This window comes from Etheostoma spectabile, chromosome 20, assembly GCF_008692095.1.
Source record: "Etheostoma spectabile isolate EspeVRDwgs_2016 chromosome 20, UIUC_Espe_1.0, whole genome shotgun sequence".
NCBI classification, from domain to species: domain Eukaryota; kingdom Metazoa; phylum Chordata; class Actinopteri; order Perciformes; family Percidae; genus Etheostoma; species Etheostoma spectabile.
The window spans coordinates 3,566,782-3,581,396 of NC_045752.1; the positions used below are offsets into that span (position 1 = coordinate 3,566,782).

The window sequence follows — 14,615 nt, forward strand, 5'->3', positions numbered from 1 at the left end:
AGCGCACTGCCTATACTGCCTCAGCAAACCACGCCTGTTATGGGAGGGGTTTCAGGAGGAAGAAGGGACTCCCAAACTTCTTTTTTCCCCCCCTTTTCTTTCCAACAAACCTATAACAAATGTATTGTATTGATGAGCACCAACGGTTTATTAAATGATGTGCGTGCGTGATGTCACACTGTATGCTATGTTATTCGAAGACATGAGGACATTTAAAACCTTTGTTTACGCCACTACTGCTGTTGTTTTATTTTGAAAAACATAGACCCTTGACTAGTGTGATACATGTCTTTTTTAGTATGTGTCATTGTTTTATTTAAGAAACAAATTATATACCATATCATTATATTATACTAAAAAAATACTATATATGTGATTCTATTCCAGAAAACAAATCTTTTGTTTACGCCACTACAATTAGGGATGGACAAAATAACAAAAACACTTCAGAATATCATGCAATCCAGTACAACAACTACAAAAATTATGAGATCAAAAATAGCATTTAAGATGACGCAGTCCAAATATGATTGTTATGAAAGGTATTGTAGGGCTCTTGGAATGGACTTCAGGTGTATCTGTTGCTCTGTCCATCCTGGACAACTAGACTACATTAGATTTTGTCTTAAAGTGGAAACTCCAGTAATTTAGAATTGGACTCACAAGAGACAGACATTTACTTTAGTTTTAGTATTTTCTTTTTTCTGCCATTTCCTCCATCTACTCCACTTCCTCCAGAACCACACGATACAGTATTTATTTCCTACTTCTACTTAACTTTGGAAAGCCTGCTTCAGAGCCACACAATACATTATACAACTGGTTTCATAGGCTGAGGCAAATTCATTGTAACTGGAAACAATAATCTTTAAAATTTGACAAATTGCAATCAATGCCATGAGAGACCAGATCTGTAAATTAGTGAGAGAGCGTGGAGTTACCGGGTGCATACTATGACTACATGGCTTGTTTAGAACACAAAAGACATAGGCTAGACATGTTAACAATCCTTTCACATAATCTGCGAGTGTTGAAAGTATTCAACAAAATGTGTTAATTGTTGTTGAAATGTGTTCATGAAGTGTGTGGCACATGTTAAAACTGTTTGCCAAAGACATGTCTGACGATCATCACTAGGAGGCCATGATTCCAAAGAAAAGTACAAAACAATGAGTCACTTGTCTGTTATGAAGCAGCTCTGCTCTTGACAGGTGTTGACAGGTGTGTTTTCCACAGAATTCCTCCTTCTACAGCCTCAGGAAAACAATCTGCCGGAGGCTTTCTGGTTATTTTACATAAGAGTTGGCACAGAAAGTGGATTTCATTGGAATCAGCAGCTTTATGTTTGTTTGAATGTTCCCAGTAAAGCAGAGAAACACAGCGCACAGTTTCTGTCTCCCCATGAGGAATTCTCAAAGTAATGATAACTACACTGTTGGCGCGACCACATGATACAAGCCTTCTGTGACCGCCCCCCCAAACACATACACACACACACACACACACACACACACACACACACACACACTAACCCTAGTAAAGTGTGTATGTCCATTTAAAGCTACAGTGCACAGTTTCTGTCTCCCCATGAGGAATTCTCAAAGTAATGATAACTACACTGTCGGCGCGTCCACATGATACAAGCCTTCTGTGACACCCCCCCCAACACACACACACACACACACACACCCCAGTAAAGTGTGTATGTCCATTTAAAGCTACAGGGCACAGTTTCTGTCTCCCCATGAGGAATTCTCAAAGTAATTATAACTACACTGTCGGAGCGTCCACAAGTCCACATGATACAAGCGTTCTGTGACCGCGACCCCCCCCTCAACCTTCCCCATGCATTTGCTTGTTGCCAAGGAGGACACAGAGGATTAAAAAAATAAACGTTTAAAAAACACGATGGACTCTTCGGAAGAGTAGATTGTGTTCACTCAAGTTTCTGCGTGGGAAAGTCACTGTACAGGACACAGCCATACTGAGGAACACAGAGAGAGTTGTGTGGAGCAGATAGTCATTCGGCAATGGCTTGAATGTAACGGACACCCACTAATATCAAAAAGCTATGCACTAAAGCTTTAAACTCCTGATGCATTTGACAACCTATAACCAGATTACTTGCAGTTAAACACAGTTTTTTTTCCCTTTTTTACAATCATAGCTTTTGTTTTAATAACATTAAACCAGAACATAGAAGCAAAGCATTGGCAAGACCTAATATTTCTCAAAATGTTTTTCCATCAACTAGAATGAAAGTATTCAATAAAAGAGAAATAAATAAAGAACATTCATTTTATTTTTTAGCCATTGAAATTATTGAGTTACACTGTGTTACATGAACAGACAGAAACTAGGAATTCTTTCTATTGTACAAAAAAAAGTATTGTACATAAACCGTGGAAGCAAGATCAGCTGAACTGAGGCCGAGGGTTACAGAAAGTTGACGGGACAGACTGCTGGTGATGGTTACAATAAAAAAAACACAGGTTTAGTTTCAAATCCACAACCATCCATACCTGCGTGCGGTATTAAAAGAAGAAAAAAATACACCTTCAAAGAATGTTCAATGATTCATATTCCATTGACAATGCAATGACAAATACAGCTCTGGTAAACAATAAAGTGATGTCCAAATCAGCACAAACCGAAAAGCAAAACGGTTTGTCTTTGTCAAAACAAAGGCTGTCATGTGTTCATTTATCATCACTTCAGTTAACATTCAAATTGCTGGTCCCATTATTAAAAAACTAAATAAAACAAATCTATATTTTTATTATCGGATCCCATGCAATGCAGTTACTGTCTGCTTCTGTTAAATAAATGCCTGTGATTCACATGTCGGGTGTTTTATGTAAGTTATCATTAAAGGGTGTGTAGTCTGTTTATGACAATACCAAGGATCTCTGTAAAATGAATCCATTTATGTTGTTGATTTTCAAGACTCCTCTTACTGGCAGTATCTAAGCCAGCCAGTCTTGTTTCAATACCTTAGAGCAGGTCATAAATCAATTATTTGCTTTGACATGTTAAAGCATATGTCACCATAACTGAAAAAAAGATGGATTATGAAGGCGTGGTTCTTTAACTTCACATTTAGAGCCGGCTGGTAATCAAACAAGACACTGTGACAAATATTTAAAAAAAAATATTCCATACATCCACAAGTACAAATTTACAACAATTGCTCCATGCTGTAGCTCGCATACCCTTTGCCAGAAACAGGCTGTTACATTACAGTACAACAGAGGAGCATTCATGTCCACTCGGAGTAAAAAGCTTCAGAAAGAAAACCACTGGAACTGCCAGTAAACTGGTAACAAGCGATTTCAAACTGTAATCTTCAAATGACAGTTTTCAGTTGCATGCTATATGAAAAATATTTTTTTAGTATTTTTCATTGTTTACATTGTTGCAAAAACACCGTACTGTATTTCTTCACTTAATAGAAAGCCGTTGCTATAAGACTGAGAAAAATAGACGGCACAACCCAAGAGCCCGTATTGGGCTCTCTGTACACAAACTGTTTTTAAGAAGCTAGCACCATCTGCTGAGCAAAGAGGAAATGACTCAATTGAATTTGGGGGCCGATTGTCTCATCCAGCCTCTGACATTTATTTCCCACAAGCCTTTGATCATCTCAGCCATGATCATTTTCTACTCCCCCCTCTGAACACAGTATGATGTAACTGAACTGAAAGAGCTTTGCACCTGGATCAGCTCAGCACTTTGATTTCAGCAGTAAAGTCCAGACCTCATGTCTAATAAGTATCTGTCACAAAAACACATTTAACAGGAATTATGTGGGTTTCTTTTCAGAGATGTGATTGACACATGCATTATAGCAATAGTGTTAACATGATTTGAGCACTGTTAGTATAATCATGCACCACTGTTGTAAAATTGTCACTGTACATGTGCTGCACAGTAAAGAGCTAACGCATGTGTTGGATTTGTCCAGTACAACTACTACAAACACAGTCCAAATAGAATTGTTACAAAAGGTGTTGAAGGGCTCTTGGATTGGACTTCATTGGACATCTGTTACTCTGTCCTTCCTGGACAAATACGTTAGATTTGGTGTTACTGGTACTCCAGCAATTTAGTGTTGCTAACAAAGGCAGAGATTGATTTTGAGTATTTATTTCCTACTTCTACTCAACTATTCAAAGCCTGCTTCAGAGCCACACAATACATTATACAACTGGTTTCATATGCCGAGGTGAATCTCTTGTGAGTGGAAACAATAATTCTTGCTCTGCCAATGATAAGACAAAGCTTTTCAGGGTTTGTGGACCTCTAATCCCACTATAGGAGCCACTTCATTTACGGGAAATGCAAGCAATGCCATGAGAGACCAAATCTGTAAATTAGTGAGGGAGAGAGAGTGTGGAGTTACTTGGTGCATTCTCTGAATACATGGCTTGTTTGGAACACAAAAAAGACATACCGGTTAACAAGTCTTTCACAACCCTTTACATCATCTGCAGGTATCGAAAGTATTCAACACAATGTGTTCATTGCTGAGTATAATTTGGCACCTGAGAAAACGTTGTGGATTGAGTGGCACATTGTAAAACTGCTTGCCAAAGACATGTCAACTGAAAATCATAACTACAATCCACAGTAAATAAACTTATCAGATAGCCTCCAATAAATGTGTCACTTTCTCAACGTTGAAATTTGTGTTACAGAAAAGATCCTTAAGATGCATCTGAGATTACTAGCTTTTAAACTCATTTGAAGCAGCTCACCGAGTCCCCTGTGAGCTCATGAACAGCGTACACAGCACTAATACATCGTCTGAGCATGCACCACAAACTCAGTAAATCACATGCATCACTGTCTCTGTTGAGTTGAACGACCCAACTATTTATTAGTGTCATTGTCAAAAACTTCACTACCGCCTCACCCTGGTTCCTCCGAAATCCTCACTGTCTTGTGAGCTTTACCAACAGTCCAAAAGGTCTGATAGAGTGCAGAGTTGAGTTGATTCCCAAAACCCAAAGTTCATGTGCCTGTTTTTCATCTCCACAGCCTGAATGCAGTCAGAAATGTTGGCCTGCAATATCTGCGAGTGCAATATCTTTTTTGTTCTTCATACTGTACACCCCAAAAGTGTTAATGCTTACCCAAATAAGCTGTAACTACAGTTTAGTGTTTTTCAGTAGAAACAGATTTGAGAGATTTGTCAATGCCCAGCAGTCACATCCGTCCAGAGAAGACTCATCTCTGGATTAAAAGGCGACCTCTCCAATGATCCAATATTTCTCATTTGATGACAACCACAATCCAGATACTTCCCTCGAAGATGCTTAAGAAATAATTAAAATCCAATGTTCCAGTGGCTGGCAGAAATGGCAGATACTTTTATGTCCAGATCTCAGTGGGGACCATGGACTCCTTTGTTCCAACAGAGGGCATGAGGTTCTCCTCCGACAGGAAGTCCAGAGGAAACTGGACCAGGAAGCCTCGGATTTTGCGCAGCTCCTCTTGAGCGCGGCCCAGGTCGGTGTGGGCCAAACCCGGTTTGGACTGGTACTGCTCCAGCTCGGACATGTTCCTCACCAGGGACGAAGGAAGGCAGCGAAATACCTGCAGAAAAACACACACATACTGTATGTACACACACATATGTCCTGCTTAACATAGGACTGTCTTTAACTGAAGCACTAGGTTTTAGCCACTCTTGTAGATGGCTCTTGGGATGGCTGGGCCTTCGTGGTTGATGGTGAAATATCTCAACAGCTATTTGGATAGACTGCCATGATATTTGGTACTATTGTGCGCCACTGCACACAAAATGCCTGCTCTTGGGGGAATTACTGGAATTGTTGGGTCTTTGTAAATTATAGCGTGTTGGTCTAGACATACTCTATCTTAAAGTGTTTTGAGATAAGTCTTGTTATGATTTGAATTGAATTGACTATTTCCCTGAGGACATATCCCAATGACTTTGGAGATAGCAAAGTTAATTTTTACTTGTGAACACAAGGAGACAATTTCCACACTACAAAATAGTACAGAAAATGCCTAGAAGCTCTCTAAAGCCGCTTTTTTTATACAAAGTGGATGTTAATACAACGTCATAACTACGTGGATGTTGTCGGTTTATCTCATTGGGTCTGGGAATCTCCTCTTCCTGCTCTGCCCCCAGAAACACCCTGTACCTTTCACAAGGACCAGGACAAGGACAAGCTCCATGTTGTCTAGTTTAGAGTGATCAGTATAATACGGTATTCTTATGCAAACAGTTTTAATAATAATCAGAGAAAAAGTACGTATCATAATATTTCTAAGAAATAGTATACATAAATGCTAGATAGATTTAAAATACAGTCTAATAAAAAGAAAATTTAAAGAAAAAAAAAGACTAATCAATAAAGAAAGACAATTATAAACAACACCCACATTCCCCCCCTCCCAAACCACCCATCCATTTAATCAATAAAAGAAGTTGAGCTAAATTAAAAAGATCAAAACAAAACAGCAACAACACACAAAAAATGGTTACATCTCAGGTCAAAACAAGTGTGTCAAGGATCAATACCACCAGGCTATCGGCTACATCATGGTGGTTACTGGATTATAAAGCCTCTGGAGGCTGCAGACTAGACAGGAAAGATGGGGGATGACACGCAGCAAAGGGCTGCAGGTCGGATTCAAACCCGGGCATCTTCAGGACTCCGTCTACATGGGGTGAACGCTCTTGCTGGGTGAGCTAGAGGCCACCCCAGATGTCATTAAATTGACACATCACCTATCTTCAAGTGTCTACTCTTTTAATGTTTGAAGAACAATGGCACATCTTTTCTCCATAAGGAATGTGAGGGAGGATGCTTAGCTTTCCAGTGAATCAAGATTAACCACGTAGCTATGAGAACAAGAAATGCAACAAAGTCGGATTTGATAATCGATAATTTGACAATGTCAGGGAGGACTCCAAACAAGGCCGCAACAGGGCATGGCTCTAACTGTGTCTGCAACAAATCTGAGACAGAAGAGAATACATAACACCAGTATGTATGTAAGAGGGACAAGTCCATCACATATGAACCAGAGTGCCACGATGCTGACGACATCTGTCACAGATTGGATCAGTCTCGGGATAGTCTAGCTTTTGTCCACACACGGTGTGGAAGCTTACATTGAATTACCCCATGCCTAGCACACAATGAAGACGAGTGGAAGCATCCAAGAATAGACCCTCAAGTCAGCGTTAAATCTATTCCCAGGTCCTGGGACCAGAGGGTTAAAAGGGATTGATCAGAGGGAGATACCTGTCCTTTCATTAAGAGGGGCAACTTCAAAATCCTATCAATAGGAATTTCTACGTGGAAAATCTGTATATATCTTTCTATAAAAGTGTCGTAGTTACATGTACTTGAAAAAAATATGTATGGGGAAGCTCAAATTTTTCAACTAGCTGTTCAAATGTAGTAAAGACACCAATTTACACACAAGTCCCCTACTGTGCCTAGGCCCCTCTGGCGCAGCAGCCTGAAAGCACCATGCTCCACAGAGGGAGGGAACAGGGGGGTTGCTGCTAAGTGGCATGTAGACAGATGGTGTCTTGACTCCTAAATGTTTATGATTCCAAATACGCAATGTGGATGTGACAAGTGTATTTCTTTCCCCGGTTAGAGTTATTTAATAGAGAGGAGAAGGTGACTAGTGCATACAGAGAGGCAGGTGCACTTGTGAGGGCCTACATCAGCAGGCCCTGGGCAGGAAAATCCACAAATGATGACAGGGGAGCAGAGAATAAACACTAAAGGCTATATCATACCAAAATAAAAACTTGTTCCATTTAAAACATTGCATCCTGCAAAACATGATTGGTTAATGGTCACATGACTGGGTATGTTTCAGTAATGATTTGATAGTGTGTTCCACCTGTGCTGTACTACACAGTTGCCTCTGGCAGATGCTCTTGTTTGCCTGATGTTAGCGGAGTATAATGATGAATGATAGAACCGAATGGATGGCAAGATCGCCACTGAACATAATGTCTGATTCTTTGGTGAATCCTAAACTTGGCTGTCTGAAATTTACTCGCTGACTTGTTTATATACAGTAATGGTTTGACCTTGCCAGTCAGAGGGAAACTCTGACAAATTTATGTTTTTAGTAAAAAGGTCAAATATACAAATATATATTTCCACATAGCCCCTACTAACAACTAGAGTAACTCGTAAGGTTTCAGCAGACACAGTAAACGCACATATATATATATTTTAGTTGACATCTGCAAATAATGCTTAAGTTACAGTGCGTACCAATCGAAAAAAAACAGATGGCACATGTGCCAATTCCTCAGCCTCATGAGTCATGCCTTTTTCTTCAGGTAAATTTCCCCCTAAACCAATTATGTCAGTCCATACCTTCTCATAAATGGTGGCATTGCGGCCAGCTGTGGTCATCCACACCTCCTTATAGAAGCGATCACTGATGGGATCAGACAGGTCAATACTGGTGTCAGTGTGACCTCCAAGTATAGTCCTGTTGAGAAACAGAAGATAAGATGAGATAAAATAAGATAAGATACACCTTTATTGATCCCCGGAGGGGAAATTCAGGTTTTTCCGCAGCACAAGACAGAAATGAGTACAGATGGTGAAGTACAAAATAAAAAAAAAAGAAGAAGGTATGTGCAACTAGTGAAAGAGTTGAAGTAAACAAACTACACACAAACGATTAAAGATAGCGAGAAATGAGAAATAGAGTACATTTATTATGAAACTTGATCACTTTATTTAAAAAAAGGTTGTTCTCAAAAGACTATACTGTGGGGATACGGAGGCCAGATAAATATATAAAAGAAACGCACACACACACACACACAACCACAAACACACACACACACACACACACACACACACACACACACACACACTCACACACACACCTGAAGCATTCAAGGCGAAGCTGAAGTGCATAGGGTCCAGCTTCATATTCCTGTCCATCCATCATCGAAGCCACCTTTTCAGAGTCCTCAACAATCACAGCCACTTCGCTGTCACGTTTACCCAGCATGCTTCTGTCGTTGATGTTAGCAGAACCTGAAACAAATACACAGTACAAAGGATGGAAGCTGGATCACTGCATTCATCTTAACCATGCTATAAAAAACGATGTTATGGTTCTATAACACAACAAACCTTATGCCTTTTCGACTTATTAATACGGTCTGTAGAAATACAACTAAACTTACACTAATGTCTAAAATAGAAGAAGAAAAAACTTGAAATTTGTTGAAAGTCCTTTGGAGAGCATGAACTGAGTCTTATCAGCCAGCAGAGGGCGCAGGAAAGCTATGTTGCATCAGCCACCACATATTTAAACAGTATTTGCACGGCCATTTGTTAGCTGCACACATGCTAAAATATACAGAAATGGAGCCATATTTCAAGATGTGTCACATCTCAATTGGTGTCCAGGCGGCGAGGCTAGTTGCCTCAAACAGAAGTTGGTTAAAAACACATATGAAACAAAAGAAAAAAAAAGAGACAGAACAAGAGTGTGAGACAGAGAGAGCTGATTGGAGACTGACCGATGATGACTGTGTTGTCGTCAGCGATGAGCATCTTGCTGTGCACGTAGATGAGCTCTGTGACCAGGCGGCCCTCCAGCTCAGCGTGAGTTCTCAGGCCAGCAAAGGAGATGTAGTTCATCCAGTGGTCATCCACTGGGAGAGGAGAGGAGAGGAGAGGAGAGGAGAGGATTTGTGAATGAATGTAAAGATTTAAAAAGAATATGTTCATGGCATTTACTCTCTAAATGGGACGTTTTGGGACCGATTGGTGGGGATTGCTATGGAAAAAATACACACAGCAACACACTGGTAACAACAAATGGAGTTTAACCATGTATCCAGCTAATTTAAATAGCTCACATTACTGTATTGTGTGAACACTTAACCATTATACTGCATGTTGTGTTTTCTTTTGCAGAGTACAAATGTTCCACCAAAACAAGTTCCTTCCTGAGACTATTTTGTATCGATTGTGATTGTTTTAAAGGAATGCAAACAACCCAGACCGTTTTTTTTCTCCTATCCCAAAATGCATCTGTGGTTTAGCCAGACCTTACTCCACAGTGCTGTGGAGATAGGTCTGGCAATGCGAGACTAGCACATTTCTTTTCTCCTCTCTCAAAAAAAATATTATTATTATGTTATTTGTGGTTTTTTCCCCTTTATTTGATAGTAACAGTGGATAGACAGGAAGGGGAGGGGGGGTTGACACGCAACAAAGGGCTGCAGGTCGGACTCAAATCCAGGCCGCTGCAAGGAACTGAGCCTACATGGGGCGCACACTCTACTGGGTGAGCCAGAGGTTGCCCCGACTAGCACTTTTCTTACTCTACTCTACTTACTTTTCTCCTCTTTATTAGTTATCACAACATTTAATGGTATAGTTTATTCTTGTACTTACTCTCCTTTTTCAGCTGGGAGATGATTGAGTATTCTCCTCTGATCATGGTTCTGATGAGGCAGGAGATTAAAACTCATCAAAAAAGCACGTAAATAGTGTACATCCTGGACTCAAATCATCTTGAAAGTTAACACAAATGAGTTTTAATGACACTTCCACATCTACTTTCTCATTTCCCTTCACATTTCCTCTTTCTATCTAAAACTCAGACTTATTCAAGTGTCATGTGGTCCACCTGTAGTTGAAGTGCATAACGGCCTGAATAGCGTTCCCTCCTCCTGTGGTGATGTCCCCCTCAAAGCCAGGAAGCAGGGGGGTGACCACGTACACACGATACTTCTTACCCTCCCTGTGAGCAAACACACATCAGTTACATAAAGACACAGGCAAGCAGCGCTAAGATGTGAGAAACAGAAGTAGAAGAAGAGAAGAGACTACGCTTGTACCCAGCACCTTAAAACTTCCTTCCTATAACCACAAGAGCTATTTAAAAGACAAATCATTTAAAGAAAGGGAAGTACTTGTGCGCTCTAATGATCCTTTCAATGATGGCGTCTCCGATCTTGTTGTACACCGTCTTGTTGTCAGCACAACTGATGAAAAACTGGTTCTGATAGGAGAGAGGGGAGAACACTTTAAAGTTATAGAGTAGAGGAGCATTTCATTCCACAATGAGAGAGTCACTGACTACATTGATGACATTATTAAATCTCAGTGGAGCTATTTCATAACTGACATTAAAAACAAGCCTCTCAAGAATTTAGCTGAACTCTCATGACAATTTAATCTCACAGTATTCGTCTTTTGCACCATTCCCCAAGGCAAATCCCACATAAGTGTACTTATTGTGTACTGCATTCTGTCTCTACTATCATATGGACTATCTGATTTCTCAGAACTCTATGCATTTTATTTGCTAATGCAAAAAAATGTCTTTTTGAAGCTGCACTACAGTCACCACTACTGATTAGATGTAAAAACTGCATTTCGTAGTACTGGTTGCCCCTACATTTACAATTACAATAAAGTTAAATCTAATCTAAAAGAAAAAAAAAAGAAAACATTTTCTGATTGTAATTCTTCTGATACCCTGGTCTCACTGCTGCTTTACCTCTATGTATATGTAGTGTTTGCTCTTAGCGATGACCTGGATGTAGGCAGTGTGGATGGACTCCTCGTGGTACTTGATGCCTGCCGACCAATCTGCTGCGGACCGCAACACCTACACATTATAGTATAGATTAATAAGAGCTACTGTATATAGAGGAAACTAAGTTGACAACAGGTATGAGTGTGTATTTAAACAATCAAATTGCATGCTTAAATGTACCTATATGATAAAAAAAAAAAAAACTACTGAAAGTCAGTGATCATCATAAGGTAACACCAGTATAAAAAAGAACATATTTCTTTATGATTTTTCTCACCTATAAACTAACTAATGAACCTTTTGGTTCAATACTACTTACATTAATGAATAATATGTGGTAAATAATTCCTGCAAGGACATTCATTTCCCTGCAAATATTTTAATACAGCCAACAATGTAAGACTTTTTTTTTTTTTTAAATGGTGTGTATTATTAGTGGTAGATAGTTGTCAACAGAGGTGTCAGTTAAAAAAACAGACATTTTGAATGAAACACAATCATTTATACAATGCAGAGAAAACAAAAGAACACTTCCTCTTAAAAGCCTGACGGCGTTATGGTAGGATCTTTGTGCACTTCTAATTTTAGTCAACATTTCACTCAAAGGCTGGCTCCTTTCGGCTTTAAACCTTTGAATGTCCATGGTTTGTGCAAACATGTGCAGTTATATAACTTTCTGGCCCATGGAGAGTTTTTATTTTTTTTATTTTTTTACACTCATTCTCTATTATCTTTCTCCAGCAGTGCTTGCAGACTGGGATGTGGAAAGTAGTGTGGGAAAGTGGGAGTTTATACTCTTCTCTGTAATTTTCTACCAGTGGTTCTTTTAAGGCTTAGTGAATGGTTGGTTGTATGCCCCAATTTCTCATTTTCACAAGATGTGTTGTTTAATGAGGAGTGCAGTTGAAAGGTAAAAATGGTCCTTTTTCAGTTGTCTTACCTGCACTTTGGCATGGACACAGTCCGGGACTTGGTATTGGACGTCATTGGCAGTGGAGTGAGACTTGGGCAGCAGGAACGGATAAGACAGAGAGCGATACTTTGGCTTCATGATCTGTAGTGGAGACAGTTGGAGACATTTGGCAGAGAGAGGGTAAATATAGGGTTAGAGGAGAAATGGAAAAGAGTAAAAAACAGGAGAATGGGAGGAAAAAGTTGATGTCATGGAAAGTGAAAATGTGTGCCAGTTGCAGTATTTTTCCACTGTTCCGTTCCACTGACTTTTCCTAGGATTTTGCCAGGTTAGTGTGTATTGTTCTCTCAATTTTTTTTTTGTCAACAATGTATGATTTTCAACAGTTAAATTACATTAGTTAGCGACTACTTGCTAGGATTACTATTGACTTTATTGATTAGTATTAAATAGCATTAGAAATAAACAAATAAAGGAAATAAATGAATAGGCTATCTGTCTAAAAATGGGGTTAAAGCCTGGCAACAAAGAAACTTTTACCTTTTATTAGTTCATTTTACTTCCAATTTTTAGTCAAACACGTTCAGCTTTAAGTTTTAATCCTACTCCACATCTTTGTGTGTTTGGTAATGTGCACAGTGTGTGTGTGTGTGTAACAGTACTGTTACGATATCAGTGTAGTTTAATTATTGTACATTTTTGTGTTTTATTGTTTTTTTAAAACATTAATAACTCTTAACATGAATTTAACATATTAGCAAATATAAATCCCACTGATGATATGCTTACAGGCCTATAGGTAAGGTAGTCACTAAGATAGCTATCCACAGATCCAGTTCACCCTGAGGATTCACTGTGCCACATGTACTGTATGTTTAATGATTTATGAAATCATGCCAACAACTATTGAGCTATTTTTAATAGCTTAGTATTATGATATGATTATGATTGTTTCTGTTTAGAGTATGTATATATTGTGTATACATTAGTGTGTATATTTTTGTTTTGGTTGTTTTGTATGTGTAAGCACAGTGTGAGTAACGATGCTCCAAAGACAAATGCCTCGTATGTGTCCTCATACCTGGCGAATAAAGCTGATTCTGATTCTGATTCTGATAGTACCTTAGTGAAGTTCCAGCGCTGAATAAAGTGCCTGGCCACATCCCGCGCAGCTCTGCCATGAACCACTGACGCAATGTCATGCCAAGGCATTCTGGGAGTGGTGTACCTGTCGATGAAGTCTGCACAGAGCAGAAGCAACCCGATGGAGACAGGGAAAAAAAAGTGTGAGATGAAGAGAGGATATAAAAGATACAGTATGGTAGAATAAAGAAGCCAGGGATAGAAATAATGGGAGAAAGAAGAACAGCGGGGTCATAGAGTTTGGTGCAAAGAGAGGAAGAGAAAAAAGTAGTGTTTTGTGGTACTCTGTTCCACTATGTATTAGTTTTTCAGATGACTGTTTCCATCAAACTGGTATAACAGAGAAATTATGAGACTACGATTAAAGGTGCACTATGAGTTTCCTGCATTGTCACTTCTGTTGATGTTCCGAGTAAATTCAAAACAAAACCTCCCCCATGTTTCCATAACTGTCATGACTGACTGACTAACTGTCACCAACCCCCACCTCCGCCCCCAACCATCTCGTCAGTGATTGGCTAGAGTGGTTTGTTGTAATTTGGCGCCTATCCTGTGCCCCTACTGTTTGTTTGACGTTTACGCCCCCCGTGTTGTCTCCCGAGACCGGACCTTTTCACAGTGTATTCAGGGGGCAGCCTACAATTTGAGACAAAAATGAAATTATACTCATAGTGCACCTTTAATAATAAGTAGGGCTTTGTATAAATAAAAGTAGTTTTAGACCTAGCAATGGGGGAAACTGTTCGGACTAAAACCAAACTAATAGAGTGTGTGTGAACCAGACCATCAAAAGGTTTCTCCAACTGGATCCAGTCCTTGTAGACAAAGTTGCAGTAGTCTTTTCCATGCCAGAAGCGCGTGTTTCCCTGCAACTCTCCAACACCCGTCTTTAGGCTTTGCACTGAACCACTCCCTACACAGACACACACACAGACACACACACAGACACACACACAGACACACACACAGA

The 14,615-nt window shown here is 39.6% G+C and overlaps 1 protein-coding gene across 3 annotated transcripts in view; it reads right to left on the reverse strand.

The window, feature by feature from the left end:
* Nucleotides 1-872: 872 nt before the first annotated feature.
* The window catches only part of pld1a (phospholipase D1a), a 42,527-nt gene continuing 28,784 nt past the window's right edge, over nt 873-14,615 (reverse strand). For 2 of the 3 annotated variants that reach the window (XM_032501084.1, XM_032501083.1), the window contains exons 16-26: nt 14,430-14,558; nt 13,625-13,743; nt 12,530-12,643; nt 11,551-11,661; nt 10,961-11,049; nt 10,675-10,788; nt 10,440-10,489; nt 9,557-9,691; nt 8,912-9,065; nt 8,388-8,505; nt 2,285-5,598 (exon numbers count right to left, since the gene is read on the reverse strand). In XM_032501084.1, coding sequence (XP_032356975.1) covers nt 5,374-5,598; nt 8,388-8,505; nt 8,912-9,065; nt 9,557-9,691; nt 10,440-10,489; nt 10,675-10,788; nt 10,961-11,049; nt 11,551-11,661; nt 12,530-12,643; nt 13,625-13,743; nt 14,430-14,558 — 1,358 coding nt within the window. In that variant the 3' untranslated portion in view covers nt 2,285-5,373. Of the gene's footprint in view, nt 1,022-2,284; nt 5,599-8,387; nt 8,506-8,911; nt 9,066-9,556; nt 9,692-10,439; nt 10,490-10,674; nt 10,789-10,960; nt 11,050-11,550; nt 11,662-12,529; nt 12,644-13,624; nt 13,744-14,429; nt 14,559-14,615 lie in introns of those variants that run through there. The other variant, XR_004327048.1, reaches the window with a different exon arrangement.